This window comes from Macrosteles quadrilineatus, unplaced genomic scaffold (assembly GCF_028750875.1).
Source record: "Macrosteles quadrilineatus isolate MER2022 unplaced genomic scaffold, UCM_ALF_1.0 Scaffold_1__1_contigs__length_201487025, whole genome shotgun sequence".
In the NCBI taxonomy this organism is placed as follows: Eukaryota; Metazoa; Arthropoda; class Insecta; order Hemiptera; family Cicadellidae; genus Macrosteles; species Macrosteles quadrilineatus.
Genome location: NW_026542594.1, coordinates 192,585,867 through 192,607,599, shown reverse-complemented (window position 1 = coordinate 192,607,599; position 21,733 = coordinate 192,585,867). Strand labels below are relative to the sequence as shown.

At 33.0% G+C, this 21,733-nt stretch overlaps 1 protein-coding gene across 1 annotated transcript; it reads left to right on the top strand.

Moving 5' to 3' along the window:
* The first annotated feature begins 18,874 nt into the window (after positions 1-18,874).
* On the top strand, positions 18,875-20,789 carry LOC128983416 (calpain-A-like). Its single transcript, XM_054402700.1, has one exon. It carries the CDS (start codon positions 18,885-18,887, stop codon positions 20,745-20,747), a length of 1,863 nt encoding a protein of 620 aa, XP_054258675.1. The 5' UTR covers positions 18,875-18,884; the 3' UTR covers positions 20,748-20,789.
* The last annotated feature ends 944 nt before the right edge of the window (positions 20,790-21,733 follow it).

Genomic DNA, 21,733 nt, shown 5'->3' with positions numbered 1-21,733 from the left:
TTCAAGTCTTGCCTTGGAAATATCTGATGTTGAACTTTTGAACCACACACAAAACTCAATGAAAAATCATTATGAGAAGCAATACAGCTTGAGGAGAAACTAATAAAGTTGTATTCGTCAGCAATCAATGAGTAATTTTGTAGAATCTCACTAAGTTTACAAAGATTCATTTTCTTTTATTATTTTGTATGGTTATAACAATGTTAGATAAATTAACCACGACAACAATAGACGTCCAATGCTGCCGAGATGTACAGTCTGGGAATATTACAACGGGTCATCAGTGACGTATTGACATGCCTTAGTGAACTGTATTGTTGGACCTGGTATGTTGTATAGTTGGGTACAATGCAAATACCCACATTGTTAAAGGTTATAGAAAATGCTACAGATGGATTTTGTAAATCTTAAACTGTGCCAAACGTCAAAAATGCAATAAAAATACTAATAACAGTTTAATTTGTAATATAAAAAATGTAATTAATTAACTAGGGTTGCTTTCAGAGAGGTGAAAGCCAGTTGAGCGGAACAAACGTTATTTGATTTTTTTATAAGTAACTAAATGTAAAAAAGTCAATAGATATGTACTGATGCTGGTTTTATTGATTAAAATTATAATAATTCAGATTTGTTTTACTACATATTGTTATTCAGATACATCTTCCAAAAGTGCATTATGGTAGTTTTGACCAGGAAAATGTTACAGTAGTTGGAATCTGTTATTAACATCCAAAAAGGGCATTAAAGTATAAAAAAGAGCAAGGAAATTTAACATTCAAATTCAACTGTAGCCTACAACAAAAACATTGGACTTCATTTTTCACCCTTACAATCGGTTAAAGTAGGCTATACTAAAGTATAAAAAAACAGTAACTATAAAAAAAACGAGTATTAAAAGTATTACAACAGGAGGGGAAATTTGACATTTAAATTCAACTGTGCAACATAAACATTGGTCTTCATTTCAACCCCTGCAATCGGTTAAACTCAGCTTTCTTGGCTGGAAATAATTTATGATTGTTAATACCAAGTATTCTTGATGGAGGATATGATTGTAATGTAACTGGAATGTAGGTCTTCTACCATTATTAGGACGATTTAGAGACTGCATTTTAATACTGTCCTTAATAATACCATTGGCCATTGGATACAGAAGATTTTGATGAAAAAGCTGGTTACAAATTTAACATGGGGATGGAATGTCTAGTTGTATTGATAGTCAAAGATAAAACATAGGCCTACGAAAAATGTAGGGCTATTTTAATGTAAGACTCAAAAGTAAAACACCTTTAAATAATAAGTAAACATCGCATTCAGCCACAGCCACCTCTAATACTGTATTAGAGGTGGCTGTGATTCAGCTGATTTAAGTGAAAACAGAATAATAATAAGAAGGGAAGTCATGCCCTAAAAATACAATGTAGATAATATAATTAGAAATTAGTAGCCTACTTCTGGACAGGCCTAGACGATTATCCATACCTTGGTTAAAAGTGTACTTCTATAAGTCCAGGTAATTAATTATTTACTTATTACGGTTGTAACTGGACGTATTTATAGTCCGTGGCTTGGCAATCAAATAACAGTATTTATATAGGATAGGCTACTGTTATCAACTTTTGAAATACTAATAATAACTCCGATGAGTCAAATGACGTACGGTATGGGAAATATTTTAATCATTGAATGATCAACCAAATTTGGCAACTAACGCAATTAAAATCATTATTGTTTTCACACTTACTACCCTTTAAACAATGCTAAATGCTCAAAATATGTATATTTCACCCAATTTATCGCAGTTAGATGAATTAACGTAAGCCTTGAAAGTAACCGTCGATTTCGACGGGTTTCCCCTAGTAGTATTTAATGATATACAACTTGTCTTATTTCATAAATTATATGTTAGTTTTGCTATGATCAAAGGTCCAAATCCAAATGTTCTTTTCATTTGGTTTTTATGTAGTAATTTGCTAGAATACAGTAAATGGTTTGTTAAGACCATATGCAAACATTTTTGAAATCGTTTCCCCGTTTAACCAACTATTCCAAAAGATAAAAATTATATGGTGCAACACAAATAAACAACTCGATCACCTACCTATAACCTACACTTTACCTCCCTAATCTAACCTTACTTCAAAACACTTAATGTAATCACGAATACTCATAAACCCCGACCTACCTTCCCCACATGCCTAAATTAGATCAGTGTTCAATCTGCGTTTTGTTAATAAGTGTAATAACTTACTGCACCGTTGATGTAATTCAACATAATACAGTATAACCTGTGATGTATTATCGGATTAAATATTGATTTCGATGCGGTTCGATATATCGCTTATTAAATCCTGATTTCTAACATCGGCTGTTTCTAATCAGCTGGCAACACAAATAGGTTCCCAAGAAAGTAGTCACTGATGGTCCGTATCCCTCCGCTCCTTGTTTATGCTCCGCGCATTGAGAAAGTAGTTCCGTATATTTTCTCGATTTTCAGTGAATTCCGTGCCTTAAAAAATGTTTTAACGGCATTTTCTTGTTTATAAAATCATAGGAATGTTTTAAAAACGTTTAAAAGAAAAGTCTAGAAACTTCAGAAATACCTTATGATTCTCTTGTTTACATTTTTCTTGTAAACAAAAAACTGTCATATGGCTACTTTAGTCCCATAAGCCTAATGTTAAAATTTGGAAATTTGAAGTTGGTTTTAAATTGCATTAGCATTATCTAATTGAAATTTGTTTGTTTATTAACCATCTCACTATTAGTCTAAGTAATCTTGTTAAGTTTTGCTGAAATGTGTTCTGCCGTTATTGAGTGATGTTGCTTTATTTGTTGCATTGAAGTTGATCCCAAAGAGCTACGCTCGCTTCGCTCGCTCCGCTCAATTAATTTAAGATTAAAAACTTCGTAAAGGAATGACTGATTTTGAGACTATGCTTTGTTTTTAAATCATTGTTCTTGCCTGCATTTTTTAAGGCTCGTTAATTAAAAAAATAGCCTTTTAGCTACATTTTAAATAATTGTTTTTAATAAATCGGGTCTAAATCAGTCCTAATTATACATGGGGTGTAAATCACCAATACTTCTTGCTGAATTCTTCTTCAGCTTTATATGCCTGAAAATATAGTTCTAATAAATAATTTAACATCTTTTGTCCATTAATGTTTATCATCTTGTCACATAATATAGCCTATTTATCTAAATAAATACCCAATTGTATTTTTGTATTCCATAAAAAAAAAATAGATTTCAGTAATTTTATTTATAACGTTTGCGGAATAATGCTTGTAGCTACTGAGTGAATACTAGGTAACTATATCGGAAGCTATTTTATAATTACATATTTTGTGTGAATTAGTTAGGCTGAAAATGATGCAATACGATGAAAAAGTGTAGTTCATCTAATGGGCGGAAGTTGTTCATACATTTTTGCTTCAGTTCGATCATTAAACTGAGATTGTGGCGATATGAGTCATTGTAGGTGGTAATGATGGAACATATGACTCAAAAGTGACTAATTTAGGGATTTGGTTGGAACAGCAATATATGTGAAAACGAGTCGGATAATTCACTTTTTTTATTTAAAGGTAGAAACAAACGAAGGGATTTCTGGAAACGAAACGAAATGGTGGATTAAGAAGGAATTATATAACATGGTTGTCATTAGCTTACTCATTACAAGGGTTGTTGACGAGCTAATGGGAGAAAGTCTGCGTTAGTTTTCTGATAACGTTTTTTTTTATTATTACTATCGGAATGCAGATCCAAAAGCAATATTTCACGTTGGAGCTGCTCGATCCACGCCAACAATCTCTTTCCGCGACATTTACTTGGTTTTATTGTTTTTAGTTTGACGCATGATACACATTTTTTTATTTTCATTGAAAACTTAAATATTGTATTTGGTTGTTATTCATTTTAATGTAGTTGATTTATACGGTTTATCCGTTCCTGAATATTGTTTTCATGACAAATATTTTGTAAGTTAACTCAACACACTACTAACTAAAAAGCTAATAATCATTGATATAAATCTGTTCTAAATGCCGGTAAAGACTTGTTTATTTTAGGGATTTGACCTAGACCCCAAACTAAGAATTATAGACGGCTTACGTAATTTATTTGATCTATCATTTGATACAGACAACGTTGTTTAATACAATTAACTGATTGATAAATGATACTCTACATACTACTGACAAATTTGATCACACTCAAAGAATGTTGATAACCTCCTTAATGAGTATTCTATTGTTTTCCCTGTTAAACTGGCTCAATATAATTTGTTCTGCAACGATTCACTGATAAAAGTCATTGAGACGAACAGGTTTCTATTGAAACGTAACCAGTTAAACTTCGTCGATGAATTTGTAACTCGGTTAAAATTAAACCCCTTTAGTAGGGTATGCGTTAAATTTTCTGAATCATTGTTATATTCAACGTCAAGTAGGTATAACGCAATGCTATTCTTTTTGTTAATCTTGATATTTTTTATACTTATCACGAACATATATTAAAGTTAGTAGTACTAATACTGAGTTGAATAAATGATAATTTAGTTTTTATAAAGGTTTGCAGTGAAATAAACGTTATCTATATATATAAAATCCAATGTATGTTTGTATGTTTGTCCTTTATGGACTCCAAAACCGCTCGACAGATTGTAATGAAACTTTCAGGCATTATTAAGCACTATTCAAGGATGGTTTGTGTGAAGTTTGGTGCAGATCCGTCAATAGGGCTCCGCCCCAGTGGCTCTGGAGTTTCCCATGTTAACCTTATGAGTACTCATATTTAAATGGAATTAAAGAATCTTAACAGCTGGTTCAACTAAACAATTTGATTCTGTGATGTTCAATAGCATTAAAAAGTTAATAGGTTTACCAACAGGGTGCAGCACTATATTTTTTTTTAATTTATGAGAACAGCTAATTTGCAACCAAAAGGTGAGTGAGCGTAGCGAACGAACTTCAACCTGGAGGCGAGTTAGCGTAGCGAACGAGCTAACCTGAAGGCAAGTGAGCGCAGCGAACGAGCTCCAACCCAAAGGTGAGTGAGCGTAGCGAACGAACTTCAACCAGGACGTGATTGAGCCATGCGAACGAGCTCATCTTGAAAATGAACGAGCATGTGACATAAAACCACAATAGGACAGGACGACGTCTGTCGGGCCAGCTAGTAATAAATATATTGGTCACATATTACAAGCATACAATTAGCAAGGGGCATAAAGTTTAGTAGCTATCAAGCTGAAATTTAATTGAGTGCCCGTAAAACTCTACCCCACAACATAAGACACTACGACTGTAAACTTCAAAAAAAACCTACTGTAAACTTTGTAAGTGGCAAAATCTTACCTAAAATGATAATTTTAGGTAAGATTTTGTTCCAAAACCAATAATAAACGATACTGTAAGAATGCAAGTCAACCAAACGATCCTAGAAATAAAGTCTTCCTAGGATTACACCCTGGTTGCCCACGGTACGGGCTTTTTTTGTCCTAGAACGCTAGGCACGAGCCCGGGATTATTTTTCACATTATTTTAGGCTAGACCTAGTTATGGCATTATAACTTGGATAAAATCCATTGGCGACTTGGCGGGATTTGAACCCGGGACCTCAGTGACTGAAGTCCAGCGCTCTAACCACTAAACCAGCTCGCTCCCTGGGGTTTAACGGGTGTGATTTCATCACTGTTCCCATCTAGGTCAGTGTACTTAAACTTCTTGAGACACGAAGAACACGTAAAAGGCAAATAATTAAAGTAATGGATTAAAATATATAACAAAAGCACGTATAAATCTGTGCTCTCTGAATATGGAGATCCTTTACGCTCCGTATTCATACGCTGCATCTACCTAATTGTATTAGTCTGCGGCAAGACAGTAAATTAGTTTTTCAGTCATCCCGGACCTACGTGCCTGAGGAGAGCTGCTGCGTTTATTTAAGACAAAATGAAATATTTTATCCTATAATACCGTGATTATTCACTCCTCTATATGAAGTAGGAAAACAAGATACAATTTAAAACTCTCGAGAACTTGAAAATATTACAGCGGATGGTCTGGTCTTTTTTACTTTCTAAAAACAAGGTATTAGATGGCAATAACTGTTATAGCTAGTTAGACTCACAATATTTTAGCGGATGATTTATACACAGAAAAACGCGTTATGGGCTTTTCACTTTTTACGCGTATTTTGTTGTGTTATCTTTAAAATTTAAATATACTTACTGAGGATAACTAGTTTATATATAGTACTATTCTTATGATTCAGATTTCATCAAAATGCTGCACAATTGTTAAGTTAATTTTTTTCAAGTGTACAAAACCTCTTGAACTTTATGACAGTTAACCTTCATAAAGCTAACTGTCGATCAGCACTGACGAAAAACTCCAATTATTCTAAAATCTGTATTACTAACCAAAAACTTATAATTCATTTTGCACGACCAAATGGAGTTCTGAATTGTTGAATTTCAAAACGAACAGTTATTGGGGTCAAAGAATAAGATCTTATCACCACTATAAACCCAATCAGCCTTTTCAATAACTAAAAGTTTGGTTTAAGACGTTCATAATTGATTTATCTATTGTTTATCGCTAATAACAATTCGTAACATTACATATTTTATTGACCACAGCTTGAAAAGCTAGATGGAATCAGTTCCAGTCCAGAGAGGATTTTATTGCATATCTGTAATGAACATCGTAATGGATATTGGTTTGTGCATATATCATTCTTGAACAAAACAACGACCAATGTTTAAATACAGCGCTTTGTAAAGCTATTAGGTTTCTAGATTTAGTGATGAAAGTGTTTCGTGGTCATTAAGCTGTTTAGGATTATGTCTTGGTTCAACATTAGTAACTACGATGGATAAGAATGTCATACACTCTTAAAAGTTAAATTTAAGGTATGTCAACCTCATTATATATGGAAAAAATAATTGTTAAGTTCATTAAATTTTATTTACAATTTAAGTGCGAATTTTCGTATTCTAATTTGTAGTTTTAGGTACGGAGTTTACATAAAAATACAAAAATACATAGCAAACCTGCAGACTAGGAGAGTTCCATTTTGTCTGATTTGATTTTCAACAAGATGTTTCTTTGTTATGTCAGATTTATTCCCCATTTAAATAACATTTTGTTGACCAGGTTTAGGTTTGCTATTACATGGAAGAATTAAGTGTTTTCAAATAAAATTAGAGCTCACCACGTGGTCGAGAACTCGACCAAAAGTATATAAATTATGCAAACCTCACGCTGTAAAAAAACATGTGATTGGAATTTCTTCCATTTGTTTTGATTTTCTGTTTATATTTTATTGTTATTTAGTCACCAACAGTCAACCCATAAGGCTCATGTTAATTTTTCAAATTTTATATTCTTTTTTGTGGTTATTTTAGCCTATTTTAATTTATAAAGGGATTCTGCACATCTTAAGGCAAACATATTTCTAACAGTATGTGTAGATTTTCCCTGTGATGCATAGGAACTGAGAAAAAGGTTTTCAATAAACATGCTTGTCTATCAATATTTAAAATCAGCCCTATTTTAAATCCCCATAAGTTGAATTTAAGTTTTTAACCCAATCAACATAAATATTCTCAAATACAAATAACACCTCCACATATAAGACCAATAACCTTTCTTTTAGTACAACCCGCGTGTAAATCGGTCCAGTAATATGGTCAGGCTAGCTGTCGTAAGCTTTGCAAAAGTTTTTTAATATATAAGGTGTCAATAGCGCGGTATATGAAAAAAATAAAAACATAAATTAATAAAATAAGTCGTTTAACTTTAAATTCAAATACGGTATTCCTCATATTCTAATTACAAAAACAGTAACGTATTGCTGAACATTCATGCTAAACCAAAACAATAAATAATTATTTATTTACCACATCAAAAAACCTTTTCATTCTATTAACACGCGAAATAGGAGACGCATAATTTATAGTTTACTGCGATTAGCTTTTATGTTAGTAAATCCATGACGGAGACTACAAACTTGGCTTCAACTTAATTATTGCAATCACAATCGAAACAGTTTGATAAGTTTCAAGCAGCTTTGTGAACAGCTCTCAATTCAAAGTCGACTGAGTTCACAATAGACCTTATATAATCTCCGCGTATTGCTTTGATGTTGAAACACGATTTTCAAACATTCGTTATAAAAATAGACCACTTCACTCAGTTCACAAAATTTTAGGCAGTTTGAGGGGAAATCCCCCCACTACTTTTTTACCTCAAATATGGTGCAGCTGATTTATATTTTGGCAAACATCAGCTGTTGAACTGTTATTTTTAAAGGTGGGTTCAAGAAGGGTATAGGTTTCTTTCCCTAAAACCGACTAAATTTTATGAATGGAGTATGGTAAAGATAATTTAATAATAATTGGAGAATATTACAACACAGTTACTTAACACAGTACTTAACAGTTTCTGGGCTAATTTTTATCTACAGTCCCATCCTTAATGTCGCCTAAGTGAATATAAGTTCGCCTTAGTTCGCTAATAAATTATTAGCCTAAGTGAATAATAATCAAGCGTGCTATCTCCGGTATTCAAATGCCTCTCAATTTGTCATTAACCCACCACATTACTGTCATTAAAATAAGGAACTCCAATAATAGCCTACGAATGCGAAACTTAAATCCACCGTAGATGTGCAATGTTACCAGACTGACGATTAAAGAAATGCCACCATAATTCATTGAAGCAAAAATTATCAGCGGTATGTTTAAATGAGAAATAGTCTTAATCCTAAGAATACTGATGATTTCATCCGAATTACCCTCTAAATTTTAACTACAATTTCCTTTGTGTAGTAGGGAAATCCCTGACTATCACCGGTTTAAATTTAGAAAATGCATGCTTTTCACACGGACAGCTGTATGTTGCGTGCTCACGTGGTGGTAAGTACGCCTAAAAACGGGAGCATTTCATAAGGTCCAAATTTCACAAAGTCCAACGGTTAAAATATTAAATAAACAGAGCGTTTAACAAGGTCGCAAACAATTATTGAGGATAAAATAAAATGGTTTACTAAAATTGAAATTACTATATACTACCTTTGACTACTATGTAGTAGAAGTCTCAGCGGTTCAAAGTTCTGAAACTGCGGTGTCTCGGTCCTGTGACTAACTTAGGACAAACATAGTTTTGACAGTTGACTGGTTAGCCTAGTTTAGAACAGCAAATCGTAGTAGTTTTATTTCTTTATAGTTAACTGTACCTAAGTCATAGGGGTTGTACAAGCAAATGTATATTCAACCATTGACTTTAGATAGTGTAGAAGTCAGGCTTTCACTTAGAGATGGCCTAGTTCAATGAGAAAACTTATAGGGTGAACTACATATGCTATATTTTCTTCTTTGAGGGTTCATACTTCACTGTGATAGTTTATAAGCCAAATATATTTTGGTTAACAAAATGATATATATTTACAACATTAAATTTTCAGACAAGGCCTACATCAAACTATGGCAATATTTATAGGTGACAAAACATTAACATCTAAACAAACAATATTCTTAATAAGGGGTAAAATACACATTTATCGATTATCACATGCTGCTGTTCTTTTTCTATCGTCAGCGAAGCTTTCTTTGATATTGTCAGTATACTGTATTGTATATTGTTATTGTCCAATTATAAAACAAGTAATTGATCTATAGTTGACTGTTAGGCTCTTTACTATATCAATATATAAAGTTCGCGATATAATTTTCGTAGACAGATTCCGTCAATAAACCGATTAGAAAGCTTTGGTATGAAACTTAACCTTATTTATGAGTTTCAAGTTTCTCATGGACTAACAAGACAATTGTTATCCTTCAAAAATAACAAAAGTAATATTAATTTTTGTTAATATTTTAATTGAAGTATCATAATGAAAGGTTCAACAAGGAGCATGTGGTTATCATTCTCTTAAGGGACTTAAAAAAAAACACTATCCATTAAACCACAGTCCATAGTTTAAAGGCAAAAGCTGCTATATATGACTGCTTTATATGAACAGTTTTATGTTGATATATACGTAAAACACCTACTTATACATAGGAATTCTTGTATATAAAAATACAATATTGATACTCAAATATTTTTGTAAAATGGATTGAACATTATATTTATTCAAACAAACACAAAATAGAGCTACAACTGCAGAGAATTGATACACCTTCTACTGGAAACTCATATACACAACTTTGAAGTAGTTTGTTTGTACAAATTGGATATTGCTACTCAAGAATGTTCGCTTCATAACTGGCGAATTTACATGCATATTTATGGTGAACTTGAACTATTGTAAGCTATTGCGTACTCTAAAATAAGTATGGCAAAACCACTTAAATAGAAAAAAATAAAGTTAGGCTACTTAAAATCTAGAGTAAATTTTCAAAATTTGTACCTAAAGGTTTTATCTATATAAAATTTGGAATGGTCTTGATTTTAAACTAAAACTCTTGAATAACGTAAACTATTTGTATACCTACATAGTTTAAATATTTATACTTATTCCTGATTATATGTTTGAAATACATAATTGTAACTTAATGTATTCTGTACCAAATGTTCATGTTAAAGGAAAACGAGCGTGGGTTTTAAAGCTTTACTAACGAATGAACGATTACGTTTGTTGAATAGTCAAATGCACCTGCAGGCCACATATAAGCTGAGCTTTAAATTTGAAGTCTTAAAGAATGTAGTGTTTTTCTATGATTTAATGTGTAAAGTTTGTAGAATATTAAGTTGTAAAACCCAACAATCCTCATATACAATGCTGCTATCTTAAATTATTCAACTTAGATGGACAATAAAATTACGTATGGATATTTTGATTTTTGGATTAACTAAAATAATATAAACAAATATTTCCCAACGGTTACAGATATAACAGCTAGTATATATTAAGGCGAGCCACGACCTTTTAATCCTCTTGTTGGAATTGTTGCCCTGGTCAGGTCGGAACAAATATAAATACAAAACACAAATGTCATATCTTTTTGTTTTTGGAGCTTTTAGTATATATCAGTGTACCCACAGCCATACAAAAATAACAAAAGTGATAATAATTTTAGTTAATATTTTAATTCAAGTATCATAACTTGAAGTTCGACAAGGAGCATATGGTAATTTTTCTCTTAAGTGACTTAAAAAATACACTATCCATTAAACCTAATTTTTCATGGAAAACATGTAAACCAGTCCATAGTTTAATTGGCAATAGCTTTGAACTGCTTTATATGAACGGTTTTACGTTGATATATACGTAAAACACGTACTTATATATAGGAATTCTTGTATATAAAAATACAATACTGTTACTCAAATATTTTTGTAAAATGAATTGAACATTATATTTATTCAAACAAACATAAAATATAGCTACAAGTACGGAGAATTGATACACCTTCTACTGGAAACTCATAAACACAGAGTTCAAGTGGTTTGTTTGTACAAAGTTGGATATTGCTACTCAAGAATGTTCGCTTCATAACTGGTGAATTTACATGTATATTTATGGTGAACTTGAACTATTGTAAGCTATTGCGTACTCTAAAATAAGTATGGCAAAACCACTTAAATAGAAAAAAATAAAGTTACTTAAAATCTAGAGTAAATTTTCAAAATTCGTACCTAAAGGTTTGATTTATATAAAATTTGGAATGGTCTTGATTTTAAACTAAAACTCTTGAATAACGTAAACTATTTATATACCTACATAGTTTAAATATTTATACTAATTCCTGATTATATGTTTGAAATACATAATTGTAACTTAATATATTCTGTACCAAATGTTCATGCTATAAGGAAAACGAGCGTTGGTTTTAAAGCTTTACTAACGAATGAACGATTACGTTTGTTGAATACTCGAATGCAACTGCAGGCCACATTTGAGCTTTCAATTTGTAGGCAAAGAATGAATAGTTTTTCTACGGTTTAAAGTGCAATGTTTGTGGAATATTAAATTGTAAACCACCTTTTAAACAATCCTCTCATACAAAGCTACCATATTAAATTGTTCAAGTTATTGGATGTTTAAAGTCATTTTCCTAATTTACTGTCTCTACCAGCTCGTCTTATATTAACTATTTTATATCAAGTTTATGTTTTGTTAGTTGAAGAAATACAGTCCACTAAGAAACATTAGGCCTATCTGGTTTTTTTCTCTATTTTTATCTATCTTCATCTACATTTTAATCTACGTTTATCGATCGATCTAAATTCTTTAAACATAGGACCTGGGATGGACAATAAAATTACGTATGGATATTTTAAGTTTTGGATTAACTAAAATAATATAAAAAAATATTTTCCAACGGTTAACAGATATAACAGCTAGTATATCTTGAGGCGAGCCACGACCTTTTAATCATCTTGTTGAAATGGTTGCCCTGGTCAGGTCGGAACAAATATAAATACAAAACACAAATGTCTTCTTTTTTTGAGATTTTAGTATAAATCAGTGTACCCACAACCATACTATAACTGTAATATTTACCTTTATTGTTTTATTGTTTTATTATTAAAATAAATATATTACATCATAAAACTACATAATGTATTTTTACAACCGTCTGGCATGGATGTAACAGCTGAAATAGAACACTGAACGATGTATGTAAAGAATTTACATGGTAGGCCTGTTGTTTTCAGAGCATTAACCTAAAAAGTAATTTCCCTCTTTGAAAATGATGTCGGTAAATCTGCGTAAACACTGCGAAATTAAAATATAACCAAACAGTCTTTTGTAAAACAGAACAAAATTATTATTTCAATCTCCCTTTGATTTAAACAGTGTCGTTTTCCTCCTTCTTTCATAAGTATAAAATGTTGTTGGTACCTTAAATGATTTTTATTTCCAAAATAATTTAAAGCGGTAATTTCCTATGTAAATTGAGATGTGATACATGAATATTATTTGAAATGTAATTAATTGCGATAGTTAATAACCATAAACAATGTCTACTGTCAATTAATTGAGTGTTTGAAAAACGTTGAAATATTTAATTCTGTATTCGGTGTCTTAAAAAAAATGTTATTAATATGTTTGGAGATGAGACGCAAGAGGGAACTATTAAGAGTTTCTTCAACAAGATCCATAGAACACTTCAACTTATGTTTTGAGAAACAGTACTTATTTTCGTACCTTTAACTTATTTCTACTGACCCTATTCTGTTCTGGAGTTAAAACCATAGTTTTTATCGTAAGTCTAATCAAAATGTAGAAACTTCGATGCATCGTGATCAATTTATTTTACTATCTATAAATATTGAATTTACTCATCAAAATTTATCAGATGGTTTGGTAAACGGTAAAACTGATAACCTGGTCAAAATTATTTACGACATAATTCAAATAAATCAGATTACACCATTTAGTTTCAAACTTTGTAATATTTCAAGAACATTGTTTCTATTGAAAATCAAATGTCAAGGTCATGAAAAGTTTTAATTTTTAGTTACATGCCCCTAATATTTTGAGTTTAATGTTAATGTAAATGTTTTAGGTCTAATGGAGTAGAATAATTTTTAACAAAACGTACAAAGTGAAAATAGAATTTAAAATATAATAAACAATGTATTGGACTTGAAAGGTCTCAATAACCTAATTATCCCCCTTTTACGTAGAATAAAAGTATTAAAATACATTTCTGACTAAAAAGAGCTTTAGATGTTTGTAGATGTATTGGAAAATGCAATCACTTGCCTTTGACAACAAAACTCTCGGCCTTAACAAGGAGTTGGTTCACAGAGCCTTACTTTGTGGTCGCCAAAGTGTTTACGGTTGAGAAAATAATGTCTCTCGGTATATTACTTGCTTTGACATGCGGTTACCAGGAAAACTTCAACAATAGGAAATAGTCCTGGTACTACTCAAAAAAGTTTAAGTATTTGACAATCGTTAATTAACATTTCAATGAAAACAAACTACTGTATTATTATCTTCCTTTTAGATGGAAACCTAAGTATTCGTTAAAAGAAATTTTATCCAAACAAAAAATTGATCAGTGAAATTAAACAATATTAAGGGAACATGTGAGTGAAAATACAACCGGGCAAATGAAGATTCGCTTATTACCTATGAAGGTTTGCTTCGGTAAAGGCATTTGTGATACTATGATAGTTTATGTATCATGACAGATGCTATTCAAAGATGTATCATTTTCATTCAAAGTTAAAATATTCCAGTTTGGCTAAGTTGAAAAGTTAGCGTGTTTAGCAGAAGCATAGACAAAAAGAATGAAATATAGGCCGTCAGTTATGTTGCGATTAGCATAGGTTCTGGCGTCCGCCGCTGGGAGTGCCTTGTAGATACGTAGCGCGTGAACCTTAACTACACGGCTCTCCCAGCGGTATACGCCAGAACCTATGCTAATCACAGCACGGCTGACGGTCTATATTTCATTCATTTTGTCTATGACAGAAGTCAGTATTTTAAATCAACGCTCTCTATTTGTGGCTGAAATATACGTTCATGATTATTCTAAAACTGACGACAAATTGGGAATTTAATGTCTAGCTCTTTCCACAATCAATGGTTTCTGTGTAATTATTTAAAGCATAAAATAATACATTCTAATGTTTTGTTCTGTTACCAAGTCACCAGTGTCAGTTTCACAGTTGGTTTGGAATCAGCGACAACATTTAATGAGTTTCTTTGTCCAAACTAACTCTTTCACTTCCCTAAACTCACTAATTATCAATTTCCACGCTATTCATTGAGTAAACTTTCGACCGATTAAAGTTGATTCTTTCGTAGCTAACGACATTTTGTTTTGCTTAACTGAAAAGTGGTGGCAAGTTTTGTGGTTAGTTAAGTAATTAACTAATAAGTCGTAATTGATTGTAATTTTTTTGGGTAAATATTTTGGTTTTGATACATCACAATTACAAATTCTGATAATTCGTAACGAGATAGTTGCTATAACAGATGGACATACTATTTCAAAATTGTATGCAATTGTTTCAGGGATAAAAACCTGAATAGAACGATTGTGGTTCTCTATTAACCTTAGCCTGAGGATTTGACCTGATTCGCAAGCATCGTTGCACAATGTTGGAAGAAAAACATTTTCTACATATTTTTCGTATTTAATCTAAAAATAAAATTATTTTGTATTGTATTTCTTAAATTTTATTTTATTTAGCTAGTTCACCTTCCATTGTAATAGAAATCAGTAAAAAATACTATTCAGTTTAGATTATTGCACAAGAATTATCAAACCTATAGTATTATAGTTTTTCAACCCAATACTGAATAAACACTAAGAGAGTACTACTAGCTGCTTGAAAACAATTCCAATAATTTTGTACTGTAGTATATTGATTCAAATTATAATAATAAGCATCTTTATACAAATAACATGGCAAATTTTGAAGCCACTGTGGCGAAGTCCTAGGAGAATTTAAAAATATTAATAGGCCTACTTGTAAACTCTATCTGTGGTATATTGGTTCTATTCCCGTAAAATTTCAGCTCAATTGGTCCTGAGCTGTCACGAAAATCTCAATATGGCATTCTCACAAATATCCATACTGTCACATTTAAAATATTAGTAAGATGCACTTTTTTATGTTTCAATAACTAATTCTTAACAAATGTTAAACTTGAGAAACTACTTCTGAACACTAAAAGTTTTCAAAAGTAGCATAAGAAAGTCTTTCAATAATCACTTTCAAAGCTTTTTTCCGCAAGTTAGTGAACCCAACCCAACGCTAAGGCGATTGCACAACTTAAGTCCTTCAACTATAACTCTACAGGTGTTTAAGGTTTAAGTATTTCTTATGGTGAAATACAAAACTAAGTTCTGAATTCAAAAAAGGTTTTAATACATTTAATTCAATATATTGAAGCTTTTTTGTTCGAGTAAAGGAGACAATTTAAAAAAATGTTTTTTTTTATTCCCACGATTTCTAATTTCCTATGAAGAATAAGTGAACTTTTGTGGTTTGATTGTTCATGGATATAGTTTTTACCTATTTCTCACTAAACCTAACTAATCGTTATGCTATTTAAACAGATTTAAGTGGAAATCCAATCAGGCTAGAATAAATTCGCTTAGTCTGCAGGTTTGCAGGTTTGCGGCGGGGGTGTTGATTTCATAATCAACGGTGGGTGCCTTACTGTCTTCTAGGTAGACATCAAGAGTTCTATTGTTGAGGTAGTGTGAAGGCTAGACAATACAATACAATACAATACAAACACAATACAAGGAGGACACAATGACAATACAATGTATAATGAGATCAGCTCGTCGAGACTGCCTCTTTCCACACCTTGGCACTTGTCTCTTTGTATTGTTATTGTATTACACATTCTTTGGTAGCTGCAGTGAAACAAAAATAGCCTTATTAATATAATCTACTGAATATTCAGGAATCCAAAAATGTATTGTGAACTGACTCAAGGCAATTGGCCATTATTATTTACTAGCTGTTACCCCGGGCTTCACCCCGTTTGACTTCATATGCATTAATAAAACTATGATTGGTTAAGTTAAGCTGAAATAAACAAAACAGGATACAGTAATACAAACAAATAATCACACCTGATTTTAATAAGGTAATAAATTGAAAGAATAACAAACAAATAAGTACAGCTATGTTTAAACATAGCTTACTTTACCTAACATAGCTTTTTTTTACCTAATGTTAACATTAGGTAGGCCTATATGGGAAGTTACCTTTAGAAAGCAATTACGACCTTAAAGGGAAGTTTATGAAATATTGAATAGTTTTACGCAAGGTTTCTCGTCATGACGAACATTTTTGACTTGTAGTTTTCTCAAAAGTTCATGGGTACTTTGGGCTTTATACATGGATACCACTCAAAAGTTGAAGAACAGCCGTTGTTGAATACGGTATAAACTGTGATGTTTAAACTATTTAAAGTTCTGAGATTAACATTTCAAACAAAAATCCGTGTTATAACCCTAGGAATTGTTAGCAAACCTTTTATAGTGCCGAATAAAAACAAATTTGAAAATTCATGTACTAAACCATTTGTGTATTACGGATTTTTCTGTTCAATTATATAAGTTGAAGGTACCATTGTAAAATACTTTTAAATATATAAATTTTAACCAATTTTCTCAATGCAGTAGTACCAGAACTATTTCCTATTGAAGTTTTCCTGGTAACCGCATTTCAAAGCAAGTAATATACCGAGAGACATTATTTTCTCAACCGTAAACACTTTGGCGACCACAAAGTAAGGCTCTGTGAACCAACTCCTTGTTAAGGCCGAGAGTTTTGTTGTCAAAGGCAAGTGATTGCATTTTCCAATACATCTACAAACAGCTAAAGCTCTTTTTCGTTGAAAATAATTATTAAAACAAGTGAACTGGCACAAATACCTACTTGGTACGCTAACTTGCCTCCAGGTTGAAGTTCGTTCGGTTCACTCACCTTTTGGTTGCAAATTAGCTGTTGTCATAAATTTAAAAAGAAATAATAGTGCTGCACCCTGTTGGTAATCCTTGTAACTTTAATGCTATTGAACATCATAGAACAGAACCAACTTGTTTAATTGAAACAGCTGTTAAGATTCATTATTTCCTTTTAAACTCCAGAACCACTGGGGCAGAGCCCGAAAGCCCGATCAGAATAAAAACTATCTATTTAATGCCCAAAGAATTGGTGTACCGAATTTCAGCCTCCTAGGTAAATGGGAAGTGGGAGAATTAGTGATGAGTGAGTGGGGATGTGGAATACTATCCCCCGGAAAACTACCCCCCCAGGTGAAACGTGACGTCACAAAATCTGCCAACTAACCAATATGGAAGCCGTGTCCGCGACTGGAATACTACCCCCCCTAGACAAATCATGCTATTTAATCTTAATTTTAATTTGAGTAATTCCATTGGATAATAGAAAAGTCATGTAGTGAATATAAAACAGAATTTCGAAATGTTACAGCAAGTTTGGTTGGTTAGGTTAGGTTAGATTAGAACTGTTTGACAACTAAATTTGAGTGTCCGTGACTGGAAAACTTTACTCAGAATAAATCATTGTCAGTGATTGACCATCTGGGGACGCAGTGGTACCGCCTGTCGAAGGAGGTGAAATTAATCAAATACGTACACCGAACAGTTCTACGTGTTTTGATTTAGTGTGTGAGTTTGCTCATTGTTGCCGTGGATACCAATCAATATTTACACCTCAGAACTTTTAAAGCCTACGGGGCAGAGTCCTAGGTCAACATCGAAGCGGGAATAGTTCTATATGTATCCTCGGAGCTGTAGCTTTATTCGTGTGGAACTTGAGCCCAGTCCTAGCAGTAGCTTTTACGTTTAGTAAAGTACATACAAACACACAGCCAGCCAGGCAGACAGACAAACACCACATCTTGTTTATAATAAAAGTTCGAGATCATTTATAGTGATTTTTCTATGATGCGACCGTTGTTCACGTAGTCTTAATCAAAGTAGTTAGGTTTTCCTAAATCAAAACATTTCCTATTCAAAGTTAACAAAAGTAAGTTTCAGCACACAGCTGACGTTAAAATTTGAACTGTAAACATCTAAACTTACATAACACATAATGTCCAAAACAGAAAATTCTTAGTAGTAAATTTTACATTTCCATTTGTTCAAATAACGAGGAAAACAAGAAATTCAGCAGAATACAGAGCAGCCAGTTTACAAACTCCACAACCAGGATTTTAAATATATAAGAGATTGGTTGTTGCAGAGAGGTTACATATTTAACGATCCTCATTTCAAGTTGAATAAAGAATATGAGTGGCTACGACCATCGAAGATAACTGAAGAACCTCAGTTGTTCGTTGGAGAAACGACTCAACACGATGTCATGCAAGCGCGTGGTGTTCTACATGCAGGAAACTGCTATTTAATAGCGGCTATGTCTGCTCTGGCGTTTCATCCGGAACTTGTGAAGCAAGTGGTCCCTTCAGATCAGAGCTTTTATGATAAATACGCAGGAATATTTCACTTTCGGTTTTGGAGATTCGGAAGATGGTACGATGTAGTAGTAGATGACCGTCTCCCAACTCTGAAAGGGAAATTGGCCTTCATTGAATCGCCAACTAATGCTTTCTGGCCAGTTCTGTTACTAAAGGCCTACTTCAAATTTCTTTATGGCGCATACCAAGATATAAAAGGAGGGGGATATCCTTTCGATGTTATGCAAGATTTCACGGGTGGAGTAGTTCAGGAAATTCAGCTTCGTAACCTTCCAAAAGAATTTGAAAAGACTTTGGTCAAGGCTATTGCAAGACAATCGCTCGTATGTTGTGTAATCCTTGGGGGGGATGTATCTAATCGAGGTCTTAAAAATTATCACGCATACACGGTAACTGGTGCAAGAACCGTTAGTGTCCCTGGACGTGGAGAAGTCCTTTTGATTCGTATCAGAAATCCTTGGGGATATTTTGAGTGGAAAGGCGCAAGGAGTGACGGATCACGGGAGTGGGAATTAGTCCCTAAAGACCTCAAAGAAGAATTAGCAGTGGTTAACCGGAATGAGGGAGAGTTTGTGATGGAATTTTCAGACTTTAAGTCAAACTTCGAGTTCGTTGATATATGCTATTTGAGTCCGAACGTATATTTAAACGCGTACGGACAGAACTCAGAAGTTGGACTTTGGCACTTGGATATGGTCAAGGGCAGTTGGATAAAAGGTGTGACGGCTGGAGGATTAGAATTGCTGCATTGGAATCCGCAGATAAGGTTTAAGCTGAACGAAGCGGACGGTGACAACGACGGTGAGTGCTCTGTGCTGATTGCGTTGCTAAGAAAACATCATGGGTCCGCAGTTCTAGGGTTTAAGGTTTACCGTACTTCTGACTTGAACCAACATATGGACTATGCTTTTTTTACAAACAACCAACCAATTGGACACGTAGTTAGACACGAAGAGCGTGAAGTAGTAAGTAGATATAAGTTTAAGCCAGGAGCGTATTGTGTAATTCCTTTTACAGAAAAAGGAATAAATGGAGATTTCCTTTTGAGAATTTACACTGAAAAGAAACCCCTAATTAAGGAATCAGATTCTACTAAAGTTGGTCTTTCACCGGAAGATGTGCAAGACCATGACGCACCAGTGTCACGAAGAACAACAGAAACTATTAAAGATTACAAAATTGACCAATCAATTACGGACTATTTCCTCAAGGTGTCTGGCCCTAACAAGGAAGTTGATTGGAAAGATTTGAAGAACGTTTTAGATTTCGGTTTGAAGAAACCTGTTTCGCCAGCTGAGGTAAATAGTGATGGTTGGGAACATTTTCTTTTTGACGCTGCGACTTTTATATACAACAAAGTTTTGGAACCAACCTGTGTAGGAAGTGCTCTAGGAAAGACGACAGGTGGTTATTCATATGATCTGTGTAGAAGCATGGTAGCCCTACTGGATACAGACCATTCAGGGAAGCTGGAGTATAATGAATTTCAAGCCTTGTGGAATATGATTAAAACGTGGGAATCAATTTATGAATTGTACAGCGATAAGGCTACAGGATATTTGAACTCGTCAAGTCTTCAAAATGCTTTGGAAGCACTCAATCTTAATGTTGGTCGCCAGATACGCAGTAGCTTAATACGAAAATACGCGACAAGAGACGGCTACATATCTTTCGAAGATTTTATGCATTGTGTTATAAAAATAAAATCCATGACGGAGTTTTTCAAATCCAAAGATGAAAGTGCGTCACAAAAAATACTTCTTACTTTCGAAGAGTTAATAGGAAAAGTACTTTATTCCTGATTTCACCAAATGTTATACCTATAATAGATGACAAGCCAAGTTAATGTTGTTTTCTTATTGCTTACTACCAAACCTAACCCTTGATAGGATAAATTAAAATAAAATAGACACCAGCAATTTAGGGTTGCTACTACTTCTAGCTGTAAATAAGGACCGAACTTTATATTGGATTTAGAATTAAAGATCGGTTTAAAACATGACATGGCTGATTCAAAAGACAAAATATTACTGTATGTTTAGGTGTGCTGATGCTGCAAACACTGATGATTTCAGTGCTGAGTCAATCTCAGCTGTATCACTAATTACTTCAGCAACAGAAAGTGACTGAGTCAGCACGCTGAGTCCTGCTCATGGGATAATAGTGAATAAACTTTACACTCCATTTTACAAACTTACTTCCTTTCTGGTTGTTTATACTATTCCGCTAGACAATAGCATTCTAAAAATGTAAAGGTAATAAAACTCAACCTTTTTTAGGGTTGAGTTGGAACAATAAAGGTACCAAAGGTTGAGGTATTCCACAAATAGTTCATTACACAATAACTTAAACAAATACATATACATTTGGAGGTATACTGTTTAAGTAGTTTTGCCCCCCCCCCCGTGATAAACTTGACAATTTTAACCATTATTATACTTACACACACGTTTTCATATTGAATGTGAAACTAGTTGCAGCATAAATTATTAATAACATTTCTAAGTTTACCTGTTAAATTAAATATATACAAATTGAAACCTAAAATTCGAAACGATACTCAATTTAATTCTTGAATAGATGACCAACTACTAAGTTATTACAGTAGCTACTTACTCTACATTACAATGCTGATAACATGTACAGTCGGGGGATATTACAACATGTCATCAGTGACGTATTAACATGCTATAGCCAGACATGATGGCCCTAACTTGGCAGTATTCATAGTATTGTAGTAGTGAACATAATACATGGTGTACTCTTACATATTATATGGCAGTAAATA